Source organism: Athene cunicularia, assembly GCF_003259725.1.
Source record: "Athene cunicularia isolate RWA chromosome 1 unlocalized genomic scaffold, athCun1 chr1_part2, whole genome shotgun sequence".
NCBI lineage: Eukaryota > Metazoa > Chordata > Aves > Strigiformes > Strigidae > Athene > Athene cunicularia.
This window is the reverse complement of record NW_020799092.1, coordinates 56,064,175-56,084,185: the sequence shown is the minus strand read 5'-3', so window position 1 is coordinate 56,084,185 and position 20,011 is coordinate 56,064,175. Positions and strand designations below refer to the sequence as shown.

At 37.7% G+C, this 20,011-nt stretch overlaps 1 protein-coding gene across 1 annotated transcript in view; it reads right to left on the bottom strand.

Moving 5' to 3' along the window:
* CFTR (cystic fibrosis transmembrane conductance regulator) overlaps positions 1-20,011 on the bottom strand; it is a 91,544-nt gene that overhangs the window by 65,052 nt on the left and 6,481 nt on the right. Inside the window, exons 2-7 of the mRNA XM_026867912.1 lie at positions 13,279-13,389; positions 11,995-12,106; positions 5,182-5,397; positions 4,186-4,275; positions 2,672-2,835; positions 2,073-2,198 (exon numbers count right to left, since the gene is read on the bottom strand). Of these exons, the coding sequence (XP_026723713.1) occupies positions 2,073-2,198; positions 2,672-2,835; positions 4,186-4,275; positions 5,182-5,397; positions 11,995-12,106; positions 13,279-13,389 (819 nt within the window). The remainder of the gene's footprint in view (positions 1-2,072; positions 2,199-2,671; positions 2,836-4,185; positions 4,276-5,181; positions 5,398-11,994; positions 12,107-13,278; positions 13,390-20,011) is intronic.

The window sequence follows — 20,011 nt, the reverse complement described above, 5'->3', positions numbered from 1 at the left end:
CACTTGTTACAAATAGTTCTTATCAGTACAGATTTAATAGGGCACACAGGAGATAGCCCGTATTAGTCCCTCTGAAGTGTCACAGTTCTCTGGGGGAGTTTGCCTGCAGCAGTGTTATACCTGCAGGATGGCCAGCCCTGGCAGCTCAAGTCTACCAGAGTAAGGGCACAGGTCTATCTAGTTCACTAGAGTTGATCAAACTGGGTTGCATCAGAAAATGCCAGCATGTAGATGTGGTTCAGTAATGACTGAGTTATAACACACTGTTGCAAAAAACACAGGCATGGCTTCATTCACAAGGTCTCGTTTCCTACCAGCTTAACAAACCAACTGACTGGGAGGCGCTGGCTCAGCAAGCAAAACTCACAGAATCACAGAATCATCTCGGTTGGAAAACACCTTGAAGATCATCTTGTCCAACCATGAACCTCACACTGACCATTCTCAACTACACCAGATCCCTCAGCGCTATGTCAACCCAGCTCTTAAACACCTCCAGGGATGGGGACTCCACCACTGCCCTGGGCAGCCCATTCCAACACCCAACAACCCATTCTGTAAAGAAATACTCCCTAATATCCAGTCCAAACCTTCCCTGACACAGCTTGAGGTCATTCCCTCTTGTCCTATTGCTTGTTACTTGGTTCAAGAGACTCATCCCCAACTGAAACTCTGACAATCCAAGGTTGATCTGCTCCAGTGATGTCTTCACCAAGTGATCTGTTGGATCACCCAAAAAAATATGGTATTTTGAAAAAAATGTGGTATTTTGGTGCAGTAAAAGAGAGACACTTTGATCTTGTAATATAGCTAGCATACTTGTCTTCTAAAAATCCATTCATAATATAATAAAAATTAAATTCCAGCATTACAAAATTCACTGTAAATTATTGTAGAAAATATAGATCATAAGATGACAGTCCTTTTTCCAGGTTTCTGTGACAATTTTGTGGACTAAAATTTATTTAATTTACATGATTTGTTCAGAATTTGTGGTCTCAAATTTCCTAAAAGTGAATGTGACAAGTGACACCAGAGGAATCCTAACCTGATTCCATCCTTGAGCTGGAACTCCCAGCCTGGATTCAGACTGAGTTTTCCCTGATTGTTTATAGCAAATTATTACAAACTTTAAGATTTTCGTTATTCTAAAGAACACTCTACTTTCCCTGGATTGTCTGTCAGAAAGCAGCTGAACAAGAAGGTGTTTGTGTAATAATATCGTTTCATCTCTTTTATTTACATGATAATAATACACTTATATGTCATTTCTTTTATTTTATTTTTCCCAATCACACACCTGGCACAGAATTTTAATTCTCTGTAAAGGACTAAACAAACACACGGGACAGCTTTAGTGAAACATCACCCATCAATCAATATGCCACTTGTCCTCCCTTTCCCCAGAACTCCCTGTGAGAAACAAAGCTCTCCTTCTCATAGCTCTCAGCTAACTAGGTTAGCTCTTTTACCTCCTTTCTGCTTCAGTTCTTGTAGTTCCAGTTCAATTTTAATATTAATTGAAGAGATAAGCATTATACATGGCTATCTACAGACAATAAATTTAATGCAATTGTGGAGGATGAATACATGAAGCTGTGCTTCTTTAATCCTTTCACAGATTGCACATAACATTTAAAACCAGCTTTATTGCATTTCTCAGAAAATGGCTGCAGAGGACTCATACTGTTTCCTTCACCGCAGAATAGAAAAGTCTGTAAAGCCTTAAGTAACTATCACAAAAGGGCTTTTTATTGTAAGATGAGGATAGGGTTGGTCAGAAACAAACACAGATGCCACAATTGTTTTACCTGTGCAAACTAACCACAGAAATATCATTATAACAAATGAGGAAGCAAATTAAAAAAATAAAAAAATCTCACCTTCATAGTGAACTTGACAAATTGGGAAAAAAACCAAGCCACAGTGTGGGAATTCACAGTTCGTTTATGAAGGATTAATATTTGTGTGCTTTACTTCTCAACTAACAAGACCACAGATGGTGTTCAAAGCCACCTATTTTTTTTTTTCTGAGCATATAAAAATTTTGACTAACAAATGAGAACACTTACTCACGGATGCTTTCAATCATTTTTTCCATTGCATCTTCCCAACAATAGGCTTTAACTGACTGTATATTTTCAATTATTTCTGAGGTGATGACAAGTCTCTCATTGATCTTTCCTGCCCTCTTATTCCTATAAAGTAAAAAGGCAGTAGGTCAGTCTTCATCTTTCTCATCCTGTATAGATAGTTTGTATCCCATTATCTTATGAAAACACTTTCCCTTTATGTCTACACTTAAAATGTTTATTTAACAGAATTATTTGGAAGAATGTGAACAGAATCTTTAGAAAGCTAGTAATCATTAAACTAAGGAGAAAATACAAGCTCTAAAAAGAATAAATCAAGCCACTAACAAGGAGTTTCAATTCTATAAAGCATTATTACTACTTACTGCATGTTAGACCTTTCATTTTGTTAAGTTTAGACAGCTGCTGCTAAATAAGTAAAGGCTTGTCTGTAACTTTCCCAACACAGCCAACACTCTTAGGGGTCCTCTCTTGTAACAATGTCATCAAACTAGAGACCCTTATTCAAGTGGTATAAACCTCTTAAACCAATGCATTTCAGGAAAATATATTGAAATTTTTTAAAACAGTCTCATCACCTGTATTTCATCATCATTTGTCCCAGCCAGGCTTGGAAAAAGGCCAGAACTATTAGAAAAGCAAGTCCAGAAAATGCAGAAGCTTCTAACATATCCCAGAGCAGTCCCATCAGCAGTGCCACTTGTAAAGGTGCAATCCATACAAAATGAGCCAGAGCAAGACCCTGTGGAAGCCCACAGCAGAAAATAATACAAGTTACAGATGTGCTCTTAAAACTACATGGAAAGAAAGAAGTCATTAAAGTGACACCTTGAAAAATGTAATGAAGAATGGTACAAATATTTCCAGTAGTAAAACAAGTTTATAAAGGAGGATTTGTGATCCTGAGCACATAGCATTCTGGGTGTAAATTATGATGACAGTGCAGCAATACATATACATTCCACACCTAAACTTTGATTTTTGTAAGGCAAAGTTCAGTCTGAAATTGTCTCTTTGCTATGTATACACACAAGGGAAAAATCTAAGCTTTGTAAAAGTAAACATGGCTTTTTCAATGATTGCAAGATGAGAAAAATTCACAGAAGAATCTTCTGAGAGCAATTGAACCTGATATAAGAGGCAAGTATTATTTTGGTGAAGAGATGACTCTTGTGTGAACACGATTTCAAAACAGATTGCTGCCTACTTCAGCCATGTTCCTTCACATTAGGGAGGTTTTGGACTGAATCCTGTGACCAGGCTGCACAGGGGTCTGTGTTATTGCAACTACACTGCTGCAATAATAAGGCACTTGTCCTAGCTTGTTCAGTGCTAGCTGACAGTGCTCTATATAGTAATACAGCCTTCAGTTCCAGCCATGTGTCTACAGTCTCTCTGATCTTGCTTCTTTCATAGGAAGCAAACCTCATACTACCAATGGGCCAATTAAACATACACGCTAAACAGAAGTTCATAGAGTTTCCAGTCCTCAAAGCCATTAGCAGGGATTTACCTCTGTGTCTTTAACAAAAGAGAAGTTTTTACAGGAGACTATGGAAGTATTGTCTAAGACAGATGTGTTCGGAATGATTCCTAATAAGGTCTTATATCAACACATTCAGTTTTAAAAGAGTGGGTAATAGTAGCAACACAATGCTGAATATCACTGCTTGTTCAATGGCAGGAACAGCTGGATTGCCTTAGTAAAAAGGTATGGTGGTCAGGAAAAGAGGACGGAAGGACTGAACTAGCCAGTTCTGACCTCTGTGAAATCAATGCATAACCCAGAGATTTCCTGGCAAGTTCTCACTGGACTGTAGAACAAGCATGTTTTTATAGTATACCTGATTTTTAGGTTTGCTCTAGTAATCAGCACAGGAGACAAAGGATGTCATAAGTATCAAAACAAACATTTCCATGATCACGTGCCTAGACATTTTCTTAAGGTAGTGATTCATTTTATATCTACAATGAGCACTCAGTAAAGTTCGTCATTTATGCTCCTTCCTTCCTTATATTTGTCATGAACAGCCTGAAGTATTGCATTTGTATTTGATGGATCATCAAGTGGATTAAAGAACCAATGACGTACCTCATCAAATTTGTTCAGATTGTTGGAAAGAAGACTGACCAGTTGTCCAGTACTTATTTTATCTAGAACTCTGCTCGACAGTTTTAAGATCTGTAAAAGAAAACAAAACTATAGAAAAATGGCCATGTAACTCATCCCCATAAAACAGAATAAATACAGATAAAAATTATAAGCAATGGTACATTAGTATAAATAACAATTCACTTATCTGCTCATGCTATAAAGAAAGTCTCATTAAACTTGTTATTCATGTCACTTGAATTTAAGATAGCCATTAAATTGCTTTACAAATATTGATTTATTGACTTAGACTTTGCTTTCTGTTGAATATTTTATGTGTATAGATATATATGCAAATGCAAGTTTAATTAAGCGTGCATGCTGTGCGTCGCTGTGCATCCTCAAAAATCTCCTGCTGTGCCTATTTTGACAAATATTTTTGAAAGAAGTTTTCGCACTGAGCTTTATACTAGAGTAACTAACATGTTTGTTTAAATTATTTGCTTTTGGTATTGGTAAAACCAAATATCTTTTGAAATCTTTGGATTTATGAACATGTGATGCATCAGTATCTGTTCATTCTTCATGATATAGAGATCTCACACAACATCATTCAAACTCAGTCCCTTCTATGTTATAGTTATTGTTTAAAACTTCACCTCTAATCCTCTTTTGAAAATATTTTTTGGCCACCAGCATGTTATTCTGCCTTTGCAATACACATGCATAACAGGAGCATAGTGGTAGAACAACTAAGTCATCTCAACACATACCCAGAAGCACAGAGGCTGACTTCAGTCAAACCAGCTGCAGATGAGTATTTAAATCTTTGGACTTGGGAAATGAAAAGCTGTCAGAAACTGATGTTAGCCACATTATTCTTTTGTCAACTTTGTGTACCTTGGCTAAAAAAACTTGCAATCTTTCAACAAACTGGCCTAAAAATTATGCAGGCTACAGACAGAGGGTGGCTTTGAGTGTAAATGAAACACTTACCTTCTTATAAATCAAGCTAAACATAGCTATCCTCATTTGCATTCCTATATGATGAAGACCAAATATAGCAGGGTGTATGAGTAGTGTTCTCACAAGGAAGAGAAGGCACAAGCCAATGCCCAGGTAGTAGGCTATGGATCTTTCATCAGAGTTGTCTGGATCATATGAAGCTATTATTCTTCCCAGCAGAAGGGGTTGCACAGATTTGGTGACTTCCTGCAGATGGAAACAAGAAAAAACATTTTGGTCAGTAGTTTTTTCATTTTTTTCAAAATGGTTAACGTTTTAATTTCAAGTTCTACCCAATGAGATTTACAGCTTTATATCTTAAATGAGGAAGTGAGGTCTGTTCGCTGTGCAAACCACAGAAAGTTGCAGTAATTGCTCAGGAGAACAGACAACTCACTGCTTTCGTAACCTGTGATGCTCCTGCAACTCCACCAAAGCAAATCTAGTTTGTAAATTTTTTTGATCATTTCCTACAGAAGTGACAACTGAGATTAGCTTCCACATTTATTTTTCAGAGTTGCAATGGATTAGCCACATGACTTAATCCAGTTTAGCAGACTGGATCTCTGTTTTGGCCCCTAGGGAACAGTTCTCACTGCACTTTACTGGACTTACAGGACACAGGAAGACTCAGAGATCTTGAAATGAACACCACCAGAACAAGACAGTGAAGATATAGCTAAAATATAGAGTAAATGGAAATATCAACAAAATAAAAGCATAAACAATTTGATCATGCTTCTCAACAGTTCTAGACATTGTATCCAGGATTGTGACATAAGCAGTAGGAGAGGGCATAAATGGTAGGAGAGGCAAGTTTAATAAAAGTCCCAGAGAGAAACCAGTCCCTCACTAAAGTGCAAGGCATCCAAATGATCTGTTATAGCCCTGGCTTTACCTTAGCCTGCTATTACATTTGTCCTCAGCCCCCTTTTCTGTTGTAATTAAACCCCACTAGCATTATCCCACCGTTGCCTTCCATTTCCCTTCACACCCTCACCATTCTCATACTTTCACTCCTATAACCTCCTCCTTTTACATCTTTTCCTCTTGCCCCCTCTTTTCTTATCAAATACTTCCCCAAGAAATGCAAAAAACATCAGTCTAACAATTTGCTTCATCTTCTGTGTAAGCTTCTGAAGGGTATGAAGTATGTATGTGATCCTTTGCTTCACTGTTATATTCAGTAGAAAAATACTAAGCACTAAAAACTTTTATGTGTGTCTCCTTATCCTTCTTTCTGTTGTGTCTCAGCAGAAAGCATCTAATACTTCAAAACCAGTAGGAAACTACTGAATTCTGTTTTGTACAGATATGTTAAATTCTGCCAAAAAGTTATTAGTGCTGCCTGCCAGCCGAAAAAAACACAGATCACTATACAGAGACTCAGAGAGAAGTGAACTAGTGAAGTTCAGCTGTAATTAATGTTTACAGTGAAAAATAGGTTGGGAAAATCCCCATTAATTTTTTTCCTTCTCCTCTGGTTTCCTTTTGGTCTCTTACACAAGAGCAATCCAAAGTACTCCTACAACCTGTACTGTAACCCCTTTTGAATGTCACTGTTGGTAGAACTGATACTCATCATGCACTTTTTCCACAGAAGACATGAAATTTTACATTTCAAATACCATACCTATGCTACCCACTACATTTCACAAATTAAACACCACTCTGCCACAACACAAGTGCTGTAAACCTGGAGTCAGCTTTGACAAAGACTTCAGTGTTATTAGTAGGCAAAGGGAGGAGTGTTTATTAAAACACACATGACCTAAGGCAGCTGTGCTTAGACCATATGCATCCCGAAGTGGCAAACCAAAACTCCCCAAAACTCACAAAATACAAAACAGTCATCTCTCAAGGACAATGTGGCGCTTTCATACTCTCAGAGATTACAAGATAAGATTTTGTATATAGGCTTAAAATAGCAAGATTTTTTTTTTATTTACTCTTTTTCTGGTGAAAATGCCACACACTGCTGCTGTGTTTGTTGTGACTATAAAGGTATTGCATACATGTCTAGTTCGCTGGAAAAAAACATGACTTGCAGACTAAGGGTAGAATAATGGCTGGCAATAAGCCAAATCATTTGCTATCTCATGGGGCATAAAAATCCACTGGTTTAAGGTGGAGATTTATCAGCTTACTTGCTGAAGTTGATGTTATCTAGTCTACATACAAATGAAAGCAGAATTACCTATTTTCCACTTTTCCTCTTGCAATCTCGAAATTATCCACTGATATAAATATGGATAAATGAACTGATTAGAATGACCTGCCTAAAAAAATGGAATGGGATTTGTACATCTAAGAGAAAATCCAGTTTTCAGGAGTCATGATTTTCCTTCTCCTGTCCTTGCTCTTCCCTCTGCATTCATCATAAACCATTGAGAAACCCAGAAATGTCCCCCTCACAGAAATCCTAATTAAAAGAGCAAAGATCTGAAGAGAAATGAGAGTATGACACAGGATACTGTGCTAATCTGACCTGGTGTGGCTATTCTTACGCAATGAGAACTTTTACGTTACGTGTATCCCCCATATGCTCAATCACTCTGCATTTGAAGACAATAATGCACATCTCTGTTTTGGCATATGCCCAAGAAGTGCTTCGGGACTTTCATATCCCTCCCTGCCTGCTCACTCACACCCGTGACCTATATGCGAGAACTTCAGGAAATCCTCATTAGGGTCCTTTGGGATATGACACTAAAACCATTTCTAAGTTAATGTTAGCAGCTGCTGTGTCTGAGTGGAAATATACATTTCATGGAAATTAATATAAGAGAAAAATGTAAGTAGGATCAAACCGATTCTCATAACAAAGTACCCAATTTGTTAGACAGTATGGTGCTAAAAAGCAAGGTTTTTGTTTTACTGCCATACCATCTTTTCTTTAGATTAGAAGATACATCTGCTGATGAGGTGAAGCATGGAAGCTGTTTTGAACAAGAGGAGCAGATGCATTAGGTGCAGTAACTCAACGAGCCTAACACAACACTATTTATGAGGGAGAGTCGTAGTACTCTAGGGGGCCAGAATGCAAGTGTCCACCCTGTAATAACATTACCTACAGTGCATGATGGGAAAGGGAGAGACGGAAAAATTCCTAGACTTAATGAGAGCTAAGCTGTGATGCCAGTTGCAACAACAACTACACAAACAGCAGGGATGTCAGCAGAGTTTAAACCACACTCCAAGAAAGGTGCCGTGAAAACATCCCAGGGATTAGACAAGAGAAGAGCTGAAAGGAAAGTGAAGTTCAAAAGAAGGGACAACTTGGTTGCACATATGCCAATACGGCACAACATCCTGTCCCCATTCAAATTAATGGCAAAGCTCCCATTAATTTCCGTGAGCGGGGCCTGAAAAGAATACCAGTGGCTTTAGCAGTGAGTTTTTTGTCTTACAGATTTTTAAAAAATTAAGACTAATGATAACAGAATCAAGAATTAAACTAAGATTTAATCTTTCCCTGTTCACTGTGAAAGGTGAAGATTTTGTTTCATATGTGCTATCCTGTGTCCTATCACACATGTCTGAGATTTCTTAAAGGCATTTAAGAAAAAAACAACCAAAGAATATGACTCAAAAATTCTTCAGGCCTGTTCTGTCCTCACCTCATCTAAAACTGTACTCAATTTTAAAAGTCCACATGGAAGAATCAACCCTGCACAAGTCCCACATGTGCATGGCCACACACACTTCACATGCCTGTACTCCAGGAAAGGAAGTTACCCTCAAAACTGCCTGTAAAAGCCCTCAGATACTGCTTAACTTTTAACAGGAATGCATTGCCGTGGAAGTTTCAGCTAGCAGACTCTGCAGGAACACCTATTACAGTGTACAGTAGGCTAAATTTGTAGAGCTGATTTTTTTTTTTTTAATATAAACCTGACATAAGGAGTTTCTGGTTTGGTGAGGAAAAAGGTTGAAAAATTAAAGGCAGTAATGAGATGAAAGGAGCAAATAAAAGACAGAATTAGGTAGGAGTCCACAAAGAAAAGGTCTTGTCCCAGAAAAGAGCTGCCAAACAAAATGAAAAAGTATAGAAAGAAGGGTTATTACACAGCTCCTTAGATAGCAAGGGGCCCTGTCCTAGATGGTTAACTGCCCTACCTGGACAAAGACAATTAATTGACTCATCAATTTCCATTCTAGCCACATTGCCTCCTGCCAGCCCTACACAACACTCTAACAGAGGGTAACCCAGGGTTTGATGCAGAAAAGCCCTCCAGAGTGAACACATCATCTCTCCTTCCTCCTTGTGCAGCCCTTGCATATGGAGAAGGCAAGCACAGCACATCTCTTTGAACCAAATCTATAGCAGTGGAGACTTCAGACTGAGGTAAGCGGCAGTGAGAGGAGACCTGAGGCTCTTCAGCAAGTGACAAGAGTCCAGCAAGTTGGAGAGATTTCATCTGGGAGAGAACAAAGTTGGCTTGGGAGCTAATTTCTTGATTCCCCTATTTTTAATCAGAATTCATGTACACACACGTGTGAGTGAATCTATCTACAAAAAATAAGCAAAAAAGATAAAATATAAAGAATGTTTTCAATCTAGGTTGTATTTTCAAAATCAAGCCTTGGTGCTGAGAAATTTCAGAGTCGTTCTTTATGAACTACATCCGGGGGACAGTCTAAATGTGATTTCAAAAGATTAAGGACTATAGGATTTTTTTTATTTTGAATCAATTAAGCAGCCTGACAGACTGAGGCACACGCTAAATTTTTCATAAACTAAAAGGAATGTGAATGCTGCATTTTAAGGAAAGCTATTTCCATTTTCTTTAGAGAATTTCTTCCTTTTCTCTTTAGACCATTTTACTTTGTGACTTTCTCATTCTATTACTGATACTCATTTCCTCTGGACATGGTGTTACAAGAGAAAGAAGCAGTCAGTTTTTCCATAATTCTTAGGGGAAAATCCAATCTGAAGTGAAACTGTAGTCGTTTATTAGTTATCCAAATCAAATCAACAGTGATCTAAACCAGAACATTCACTTTGTTAGCAGTCCAAATTAATACAATTAGGAATATTTTACAGGACCTCCATCCCAGGACACTAAATAAATTTACCTATTTTGTAATCTGCCTGAGCAGCCTGTCTTTCACACAGACATGTAAACAGGAGGGACTACATGGAAGTTTATTGGAGTAGAGCCATTCCAGCATAAAACTTAGCAGAAGTCAGGCTCCAAATTCGATGCTTAACCTGAAAAATGCTCTTTGACCTGAAATGCTACCTGATGCCTTAAAACTTTTCACACTTAAAAAGTCCCCTTTTAATGCTGAAAAAACTGCATGTGGTTAAGGACTTGTGTTTTAGTTTTCCAGATATTTATGTTTCAAGTGTTTATACAAAATTATTAAAACTTGAGGGTATAGGTGTTGGTGTGGTTTCACTTAGCATGCATCTGGCATGACTGCCATAGTGCAGATCATGATCTTTCTTCATTTACCCACTAGAAGATCTGCCTAGCTTGAAATTTCCCTTCAACAAGAGGAGTCAATAGCAAGTTCATGGGAATGATGACAACTCTCCGTACTACTCTCCCCTTCCTGCTTGAGAGAGGTGTCATTCTAATGAAGGTTTTCATTTCTGTAACTTATTCTCTTAGAATAGTTCCTTGGTATATTCTATAGAAACACAGAAGAAAAGAGAAGTTTGGTTTTATAGCAAGCAACATAAACTTCAGAGATATTATGGGCTATTCTCCATAAATTTCCCTTATGCTTTTCTTCTGCTCAATTCATGATCTTGAAAGTACAGCTAAAATAGATCACACTCAACACTAATGCCAGTGGAATTAGTTCCTTTCTGTATCAACCTTCTGAAAATAAAAATCTGGCCTAGAGATCCATCTCACACCTGAAAACACTATGTATCACTGATCACTTCGGGCCACTTGGTCTATCATAGCTGCAGTTTCTGATATCACAGCATTTTGAGCAGAGTAGCATGGAGTGTAATATCTCACTTTTACTACTGAAATGCAGAAACTTGAAAATAACATGGATATTTAATGTGCATATTGGTTAACAGGAATTTTCAGATTTTCAGTCTTGCTGTCTAACATACCTAGTGAGACACCACTAATAATAAACTGTTTTCACAGCTCCTAACCCCAGTGGTAGGATTTTCAAACAGGTGGCATTTGGTAAGTCAGAGCAATCCTAACATGCTGAAAAGGTGATAAACATAATCAGTTCAGATGTTTACATCAAGTTCCTGATCATACACTTCAGAGCACCAACAGCACCAAGATCCAAGCATATTTCACACAGTTATTTATGCAGAATTGCTACCACCAAGGAAGACAATTTGTTTATTGCATATGTAAACCTGAATAAAGCATTTAACTATGAAGCTGGCTGACACTCACTTTGACAAAATTGACTAAATCATGTAAGGTTGCTGTCATTTACGTTACTGTAGGGTAGAAAATTCTTTAGAAACTTCTTAAAAACCGTAACATGATAAAATAATTACTTTAGTTCAGCAATGATACAAAAATTCAGGTGCTCTACCTGTACCTGGGGAAGCATATGCCAGCACCTAGCACTACATATATTTCAAAATTATTAATATTCATGTTTTAAAGATATTATGACATTATCAGAAAATACTTTTTTTTTAAATGAAGGTCTCTGAGTATGTCTCTATATTTATTATCTTCATAAGCAATATACAGAGCAAAATCTGTAGATATTCACAGGATTCTGTATTAATTTAGCAATCCCTAAGACTTGGATCTATTTACAGAACACTAAAAGTTTACTGAAGACAAGAGCAAATCTTACCCCTAAATATAACATTACTCCATAGAACATAAATTTCCAGAAAAAGCATCGTCGAAGAGCATTCATAAGTTTGGGTTTTTTCTTTGACGTTGCCAGCTCTCTGTCCCACTCTCTGAAAAGGAACCAAAAAACAAGACCATTAACTTGTGTGAGCAAATACATGGGTCTATGGTTCTGACATACTTCAATTCACTCAACTATATCCAAGGAGATTTAGCTAAGGTGACTAACGAAAGAAAGCTTTGCAGAGACCCCAAAGACCTGGCCTTCATTGACTTGATAGATCAATAAAAGTTCAAACCTAGTTCAGCCACATATTTGGCAGTTTTAAATACTCAGCCATACATCACTCTGCAGGGAATTAATTCATGAAAAGGTCACATTGTGTGTTTTAAAGAAACCTGCTGTACTTAAGACCAAAGCACAAATAATAGGCAAATAAACGTTTTGGAGCTCTTCCAGCCTGCAAAAAGAAAACGCCAAAGTATCAAAATGTGACTTTTCTACTGCACAGCATTATTTTTAATCTTTGTTGCTGGGAAAATGATTTCCTATTCGATAATAAATTGTTGATAGAAGCAATGCTATATACCAAAAGCATGTGTTTAGTCAAAATTCAACTCAAAGATTAAAAAACTCCTAAGAATTGCCTCAGATCTTGTCTCCATTTTTCAACAGAATATTAAATAACCAGAATATTCCATTTATAAATATTCAAAATGCATTAAGCTTACCGGTATTCTCAATACTTTTCACCGGTTTTGAATACATATGTCACACTGCAACTAAGTTTAGTTGGATTGACACAACAGTGCAGACATGAGCTGCCCTGGCACATCAGGGGAAGCTATACCAAAGAAATGTAGGAAGATCAGGGTATGATTTCTGCAGAAGCAATCAGTCTTTCAACAGTAGTATCATAGGAAATTACGAATGTTATTTAGCTGAAGAAAAAATAAAACAAGGTTTTGCAAGGATATTTTGGGAAGAAAGAACAGCAGAATAGGGAACTAACAGGGAGTCTAGCCTTGCTAGTCACTGGACAGATATCAGAGGTACCTGTATGTAGAAATTTAGAGCACCTGGGTGATATGTCTCCACCAGGGATCCCAGTCAGCTCCAAAAGACAACTATGTACTCAATGAGGACACACTTGAGCCAGTCAGTGGGTGCAAACAGCTTGCATCCAATGCTATTTAAACATTGAGAACATTACAACAGCCTTTTTCATTAAATTGTGCAGTGTGATTCCTGAAACAAAATAATTTCATGAATCTTTCATACCTTTCTAGTTTTTCAGAAAGATTATCAGCAGAGTCCGCAGAAGGGATTTGATAAATATCTGACAGCTCCAACCGTCGTCTGTAACCCTTTTTCAAAATTGGTTTTGTCCATCTAAGCAGAAAAAAAAGAATAAATTAAAAAATCACCAGTTTCTGAGGGTAATGCTGGAATTGCATTGTCTCACCCTGAATATTTTATGCACAGCACCCAAGTATGTCTATGTGCACATACATACACAATACAACACAATATAGTGCAGCTCTGTATCTTATTTACAAAACTATCTTGACAAAAATAACATTAAAAGAATAATTGCAGAACTGTTGCATTTTATCAGTATTAAGATGAGAACATGCCCCAAACTTCCTATTCAGTCAGTAGCAGACAAATGAACAGGCGATTAAGACCTTTGCACTGTATTTCCAAATATGTGCTAGGTCCATATAAAAGAATAATATATCAGAACTATAGTAAACTGGATGTATAAGCTTCATTCCTATAAGAGAGAAAATCTTAGTATAGTTTGAGTGTTCCTTTGACAGCTGACACTGCAGCATGCACTTAACAACATGCAAGATCTTTTACATGACTCCTCATAAGATCTTCATTGCATCCATCATATGTAAAATTTTGCGCTTTTTTTTTTCAAATGTTTTGTTTAAAAATGTAATACCAATTTAAAGGACACACTGAATTGCACAAAATTTTGCAGCAGCTTCTGTGCTGAAATCTTTTTGAAAGCACGGGACTAAAACAAAACATAAACAAGCAACCATAAGAACTAATGGTTTATTTTGAAACTATTTGAGTTTCAGCTTTACTGATGTTGTTAAAAAATATTTCCTTAAAAAAATTAAATGCCTGTGAAAGAAGTAGCTTGTGATTGATGGCTGTCATGTTTCCATATGGAAACAGAGTTTGTAAAAAAACCAACCCCATGATTTATGATTATGATAAAACTTATCATCAGCAAAACCTCAGTCATTTCAGAATTCTTGTTTTAAATGTTCTTTATAGACAATAGTTAGTAAAATGGCAAAGGAAATGCAATAATGTCTCCCATGATCATTTAGAAAATACAAACAGCTGTTGAAGATGCTTACCCGTATGCCTGTAAGAACATGTATCATGCACACAAAGTAATCCACACTCAATTGCAGCCTCTGATAGTGCAAAGAGGTTGACACAAAAGTAAAAGAACATCATTAGACACAACATGAGTGCAAAAAGACCTTAGCACCAGCCAAAGCCTACTGGTGTGCAACTGTGCACACACACATGCACACTCTAAAATTTACTTTAATGAAGTTATGAATCATATGAGACACCACTCTATAATACCCATAATTCAGTAAAGCACAAAGATATTTCCCAAGTGAACAGTTAATATCACACACACTGCAAAGAGAATGTGTTCTAAGAAATTAGAAGATTATCTTTCATTTCTGAAGTCACACTACGGTTTCAGACAAATCATATGGGCTTTAGCTCCATCTTTGACACCGCTGTGGCTGAGAAATAACACACAATTCATGGTATGCTACAGCAAGGCAGCCAGAAGAGTCCACTTTGCAGAGCCATTGATAAAACATGCATAAACTTTACTACTACTGGAAACAAGGGCTAATGTTTTCAGGGATATAACAAGATGGATTAGGAGAAAACTTCTGAATTTAAAATAATACTGTCATATAAAAGTCTTTCATGGCCACTGCAAGTGATAAATCAGGTATTGATTTGTATTTTGACAACTCCTGACAGCAGAAAGGACCAGTTGCTATTGGCTTTGTGCATATATTGTGGAGAAATAGCTAATCTTTGTCCTTTGGGAACAGAAACTCTTATGGACTGGCTTCATCAAAAGTTCTGTATACGCAGATATTTTGGCAATGAATACAAGTTATAGGACACTAAACCACTACTGCGGCTAATGCAAGTAAGTAACTGTACTTCCTAAGCAACCTCTGTAATTCCCAATACCGTCGCTAAGTAATAACCTTGCTGAGCCCCTTAATAAAGCTTTGAGACTGCAATTCCCAACTTCACAAAAGAGAAATGCTTTATAGTTTCAGACTGTTTTGGGAAAACATTTTTCATTGCACTCTTTCTCTCCACACATTTGATTTTATTTATACTTTTGAATAGCACCTACCCTGGCATTTTGCCACTGCCTGAAGTAACAAAACATGCCTTTAGAAAGTGAACAAAGAGGCTGTTTTATCATTTGGGGAAGGCAGTATGCTTAGCAGATCTACTGTACTCCTAGAAATGTCTTTTGTTCTACTCAGTGCTTAACCGGGTGCAGTTATCAGTGCCATCTAAATTATGTGATCCCTAAGCCACCCCCCTCTCTTAAGTCAACAAGTTTGATACAGACTTAGTGCATTCCTTCTCCTCATCTCTCTGCTCATCAGAGTAGCTGCAACTATGGTAGAGGAACTCTTCCAGCCTGCTAAAGGAGCAGTGCTGACACCTTCCCCCGGGCGACCTCCAAGTCCACAGTCAGGTTCTTATCACAGGCTGTTGGCAGGGCTTGCACAGAGTTGTTCATCTCCCAGCTGCCCTGGCCTTGCTCAGAAGTCCCACCCTAACTAGATCTGGCCAATCTGCAAGCTGTGCCAAGGGGCTTCAGGTTGGAGTGGTAATCATGGGAGGAGCTGGCCTGTTACGTGCTGTTTGTCTCAAAGTAGATTTTCAACAGCTGCTTGGGTTGTGCTGTTAAGAACTGTGGGAGGGAGACGGTACATATTTTATTACTACACCTAGAATACATAAATATCTCCTAAAAACAACCTTTTGCCAGACTCCAATAGCATCAAGTTTACCATTATGCTCTGGATTCCTTGTGAAGTTTTGTAATGCAAAATGGCTATATATATATATTTTTTTTTTTTTAAATTAGCAATATAATCTGTAGTTATCAATGTTTCTTTATCACCAGCCAACACAGCTCAGTCAGAGTTTGCCAACGAATACAGCTCTTCTATTTTTTGGCTTAATAGAAAAAATTTGCCAGCATTAATTCTGAGGTTTTTCTTCTTGTGGTTGCTGAGAATGAGAAATTTCTTTTAAAAGGAAGAGACCAAGAAGGAAGGGAAACAATTTGCTTTACACCATTACATTAGCAAATGCCACTGGATTACTGGCTGGCATTTAATGAACTCTTTCACAGAGAAACCTGTAGTGCTGTCAGAGTTTTGCCACTAACTAGGAATGTTATTATGGGTACACACATGAAACCCAGCAGGGGACAAGTATCAAGGGTGTACAGTAGGAAAGAAGATAAGAAGGAAAACAAGTTCCACCTCTATTATTGATTGGCTGTAGCAAAAAATACTTTATGATCTTGATATGTAAATATCATATATACAATACACTGTTTTAACTTCTCTTTTGGTAGATTTCTAATGATCATTTCTTTGTCATTCACTTTAACAATATATAAGATTTCTTACTACAGCTATTTCTTTCTCCAGCATGTTCAGCCTCATCCCACTTGAGCAAATTCCACCGATAGGACAGATGTTTTTGGCTTTCCAGACAGTATTAACACAGACTGTTAGCTTGTCAAGAGGATTTGGCTCTCCCTCCCAGGTACCTTCCTCCCAGGTACAGGGATTCCCTGGCTCCATCAGGTCCTTCAGGTCAAGAAGCACAGAGCGTTGAGACAGTTACAGAGCAGCAGGGCTGGGCTATCCAAGACCTGCAAAGCAGAGCAGCTCTCTTGCAAGGGTCTGTGATCAGGCTGGTACCATTTCAACAGGTGTTCTATGCACAACACAGCAATATCTACTGAGCAGCATCAATGTGACCATGGCTTCATTTCCTTCTCTTCCACAGCACTGATACCTGTACACACTATAGCTAGGCATAGTGCCTGCGGCTCCTCAGGAACTGGACCTAAATCCTGATGGAGACAGAGAAAGGAAAGTGCCTCTGGATTTATCTTATCCCTTCTGTTAATAGTTAAGGGGAAGGGGGGCAGGGAACATAATCAAGCCATGATTATGATGCTTTGGAGACTGTGTTATACAAGTGTTTGTAGAGCCACAAATTCCTACTGACTGCAGGAAAAGACTGAGGTATCACATAGATCTCAGACGTTCCCAAAGGGTCAAACCAGACTGGACTCTGCCAGAGGCTCTGCAGTCCCATCCTGTCCCAAAAGATATCCATCACCCTGCCAGCAGAACAAACTGTGAATTGTTGCTTACTTTATACTGGAGGCAGCATCTCTACTACCCTCAAAACTGTTTCTCCAGAAGAGTGTCTGCACCACACACCCTCTTCTCTGAGCATCCTGCAATGCAGCCACAAAGGGCAAGCCCAGCTCTACATGATCCTTGCTAACAGATGGGACAAGTCAGTGCACCCACAGAGCATGACTGTCGGGCACCACAGCCCAATTCCTGCAACCTGGTGACTCTCGACAGAGCAGGGTTGCAGTCAGTTTAATGGTAAACTGCTGAAATAGCATGTTATATATTCTGAAAACTGTATTAAACCTTTAGCATTTTCCCCTTTAAAAACAAACAAATGCAGCATTCTGAGCTTAATATTTACACATAATTATTGCAGGGCTTCAACAACAGAAAGTAAATGCAGACCCTACTAATTTCTGCCTTTTTTTTTTTTTTTCCCCCAGATCACAAAAATTAAGATTTAAACTTCTTCACTGATAAACAATTCTTCCCCATGAGGTGTTATTTGACATGGAAAATACTAAGATGCAGTACCATCAACTCTGCCACTAGCTGTGAGCAGCACCATTTTAAGAATAATCAATGTTCTGCTTAAACCCCAGGATTTCAACAGCAAATATTAATTAGGAATACTCCACAGCAATTCTTGGGGTAGGCTTGCCTTTTTATGCCCAGTTTTTGCAAAGCAACCCTTACTCAGATTATTATCTAACCTCTAAATGCTTTTTGAGATTCAGATTTTTAGCAGAAATTTAATACTTTTCCCTTACACTTAATAAGGTAGTAAAATTATTTCAGTTTGCAGAAGTGCCAAGAACTATTTTTAAGAGAAAACAAAGTACATTAAGGGTACAAAGGTATTTATGTAAGATGCAAGGACAGAATACATTCAATGTATTAAAATTTGTTAATTGTTTAGACAACAAAGTCAAGTGTAATATACGCCTCGAATATTTCTTTAACAAAGCTATCAAAATAACATACTTATGATGATGTGCTAGAAAATAGGGTTTGAAAGGCTGTTTCAGCATGCGCCTAGAGTGAAACTGGCTAGGAGAGGATGTTTCTTCATCTTCACTCTTTTTCTCAGTTATATATCCCATAACAAGAATGAGAGAAAAATATTTCTTTCTCTTAGTCTTTGAAAGGCCAATAAACGCTGCAGAAAGTTTGCATCAGTAAACTATTGCAGAGCTGTTCTATTGATGATTGAACTGAATTTTAAGATCTCCCAGATGTGTCATTAATGTGACAGCAACAAATTTAACCCAATTTAGTACTCTACTGTCTTAGCTGTGCATTTATAGATACATTTCATGACAAACTAGCATACAGTTACAAATCGGGTGCAATAGCCCTTTCCAAACCTGTAGTTTGTTCCAATCCCAGGACTGATATGTGATCAGGTATAAACACCTTCACAAACTAGTGAACACATTTGTGGCAGTTAAAATAGGGCATTGGAGGGTGGGAAGATTTTTTTATTTTTAATTTAAACACCAAGTATCAAAATGTAAATCACCACTATAGTGACATGGAATTAATCCTGAATTAGGGGTGTTTCTCTTACTACTTGCTCTTGCCATCTTCTCTGTACCTTGGTATTAGATGCTGCTATTCCTCAGCCTGATCCTTGCAAGTTAATAGAGAAAATGTCTCATATCTTCTGATTTCCAAAACGATCTTGGGCTTTGAGCAAAGCAACACTGCGGTGTTTTTTGGTTTTGTGTTCTTTGTATTTGTTACCTCCAGAGAAATAAAAGCATCCCAAATTTTACAGATTAATTTTACACTGAGTTAAATTGAAATAAATTGAAATATCAGATTGACTCTAATACAAAAAAAGAATCACATCCTTTATTTTAAAAGTTGAAAAAAAGTTTATAAAAACATAAATACCAACATTAAAACATGGCAATATACCTGAAACCAAGTACCTTTCCCAGGTGTCACTTAGTATTTTCTCCTAAGGCACAACCTTGAGCATGGAGCCAAGGCATTAGTATTGCAGCAGGTCAACCCAAGCACTGCCTTTCAGGATCGATCCCCTCTTCCACCTACTCTCCTGAAGGAAGGATGCTTACCCATATCTGACAAGCAGGAGGGTTCTGGTTTCAAGGGAAAAACAATGCTGTTTCAAAATATGTCTTAAAAGCCTACTCATTCTCTCCTAATTTTGGGAGCTTCATGACAGTGCAGCATTGGTTTAGCTACTTGCTGACTATGAAAATGCTCATGCAGATGCTTTTGCTTATGTGAGAGGGAGTGATATGTAAACACAGCCTGTGAGTTCTTGCTCATCTCACCCAGGCATACCCCCTCTCTCATGAAAGGAGGTTGAACTGTTCTACAAGTCTACATTGCAAAATTTTGCAAAGTGTATCACTAAAGTCTTCTTATATGCTACAATTTAATTTGACCTTTGACTTACTTATTTTAGAAGACATAATGTGACACATTATTATCCAGATGTCAGGTTGGCACCATCCTGTCCCCACAACCATTATACCTACATACATATGCCTGTCTCT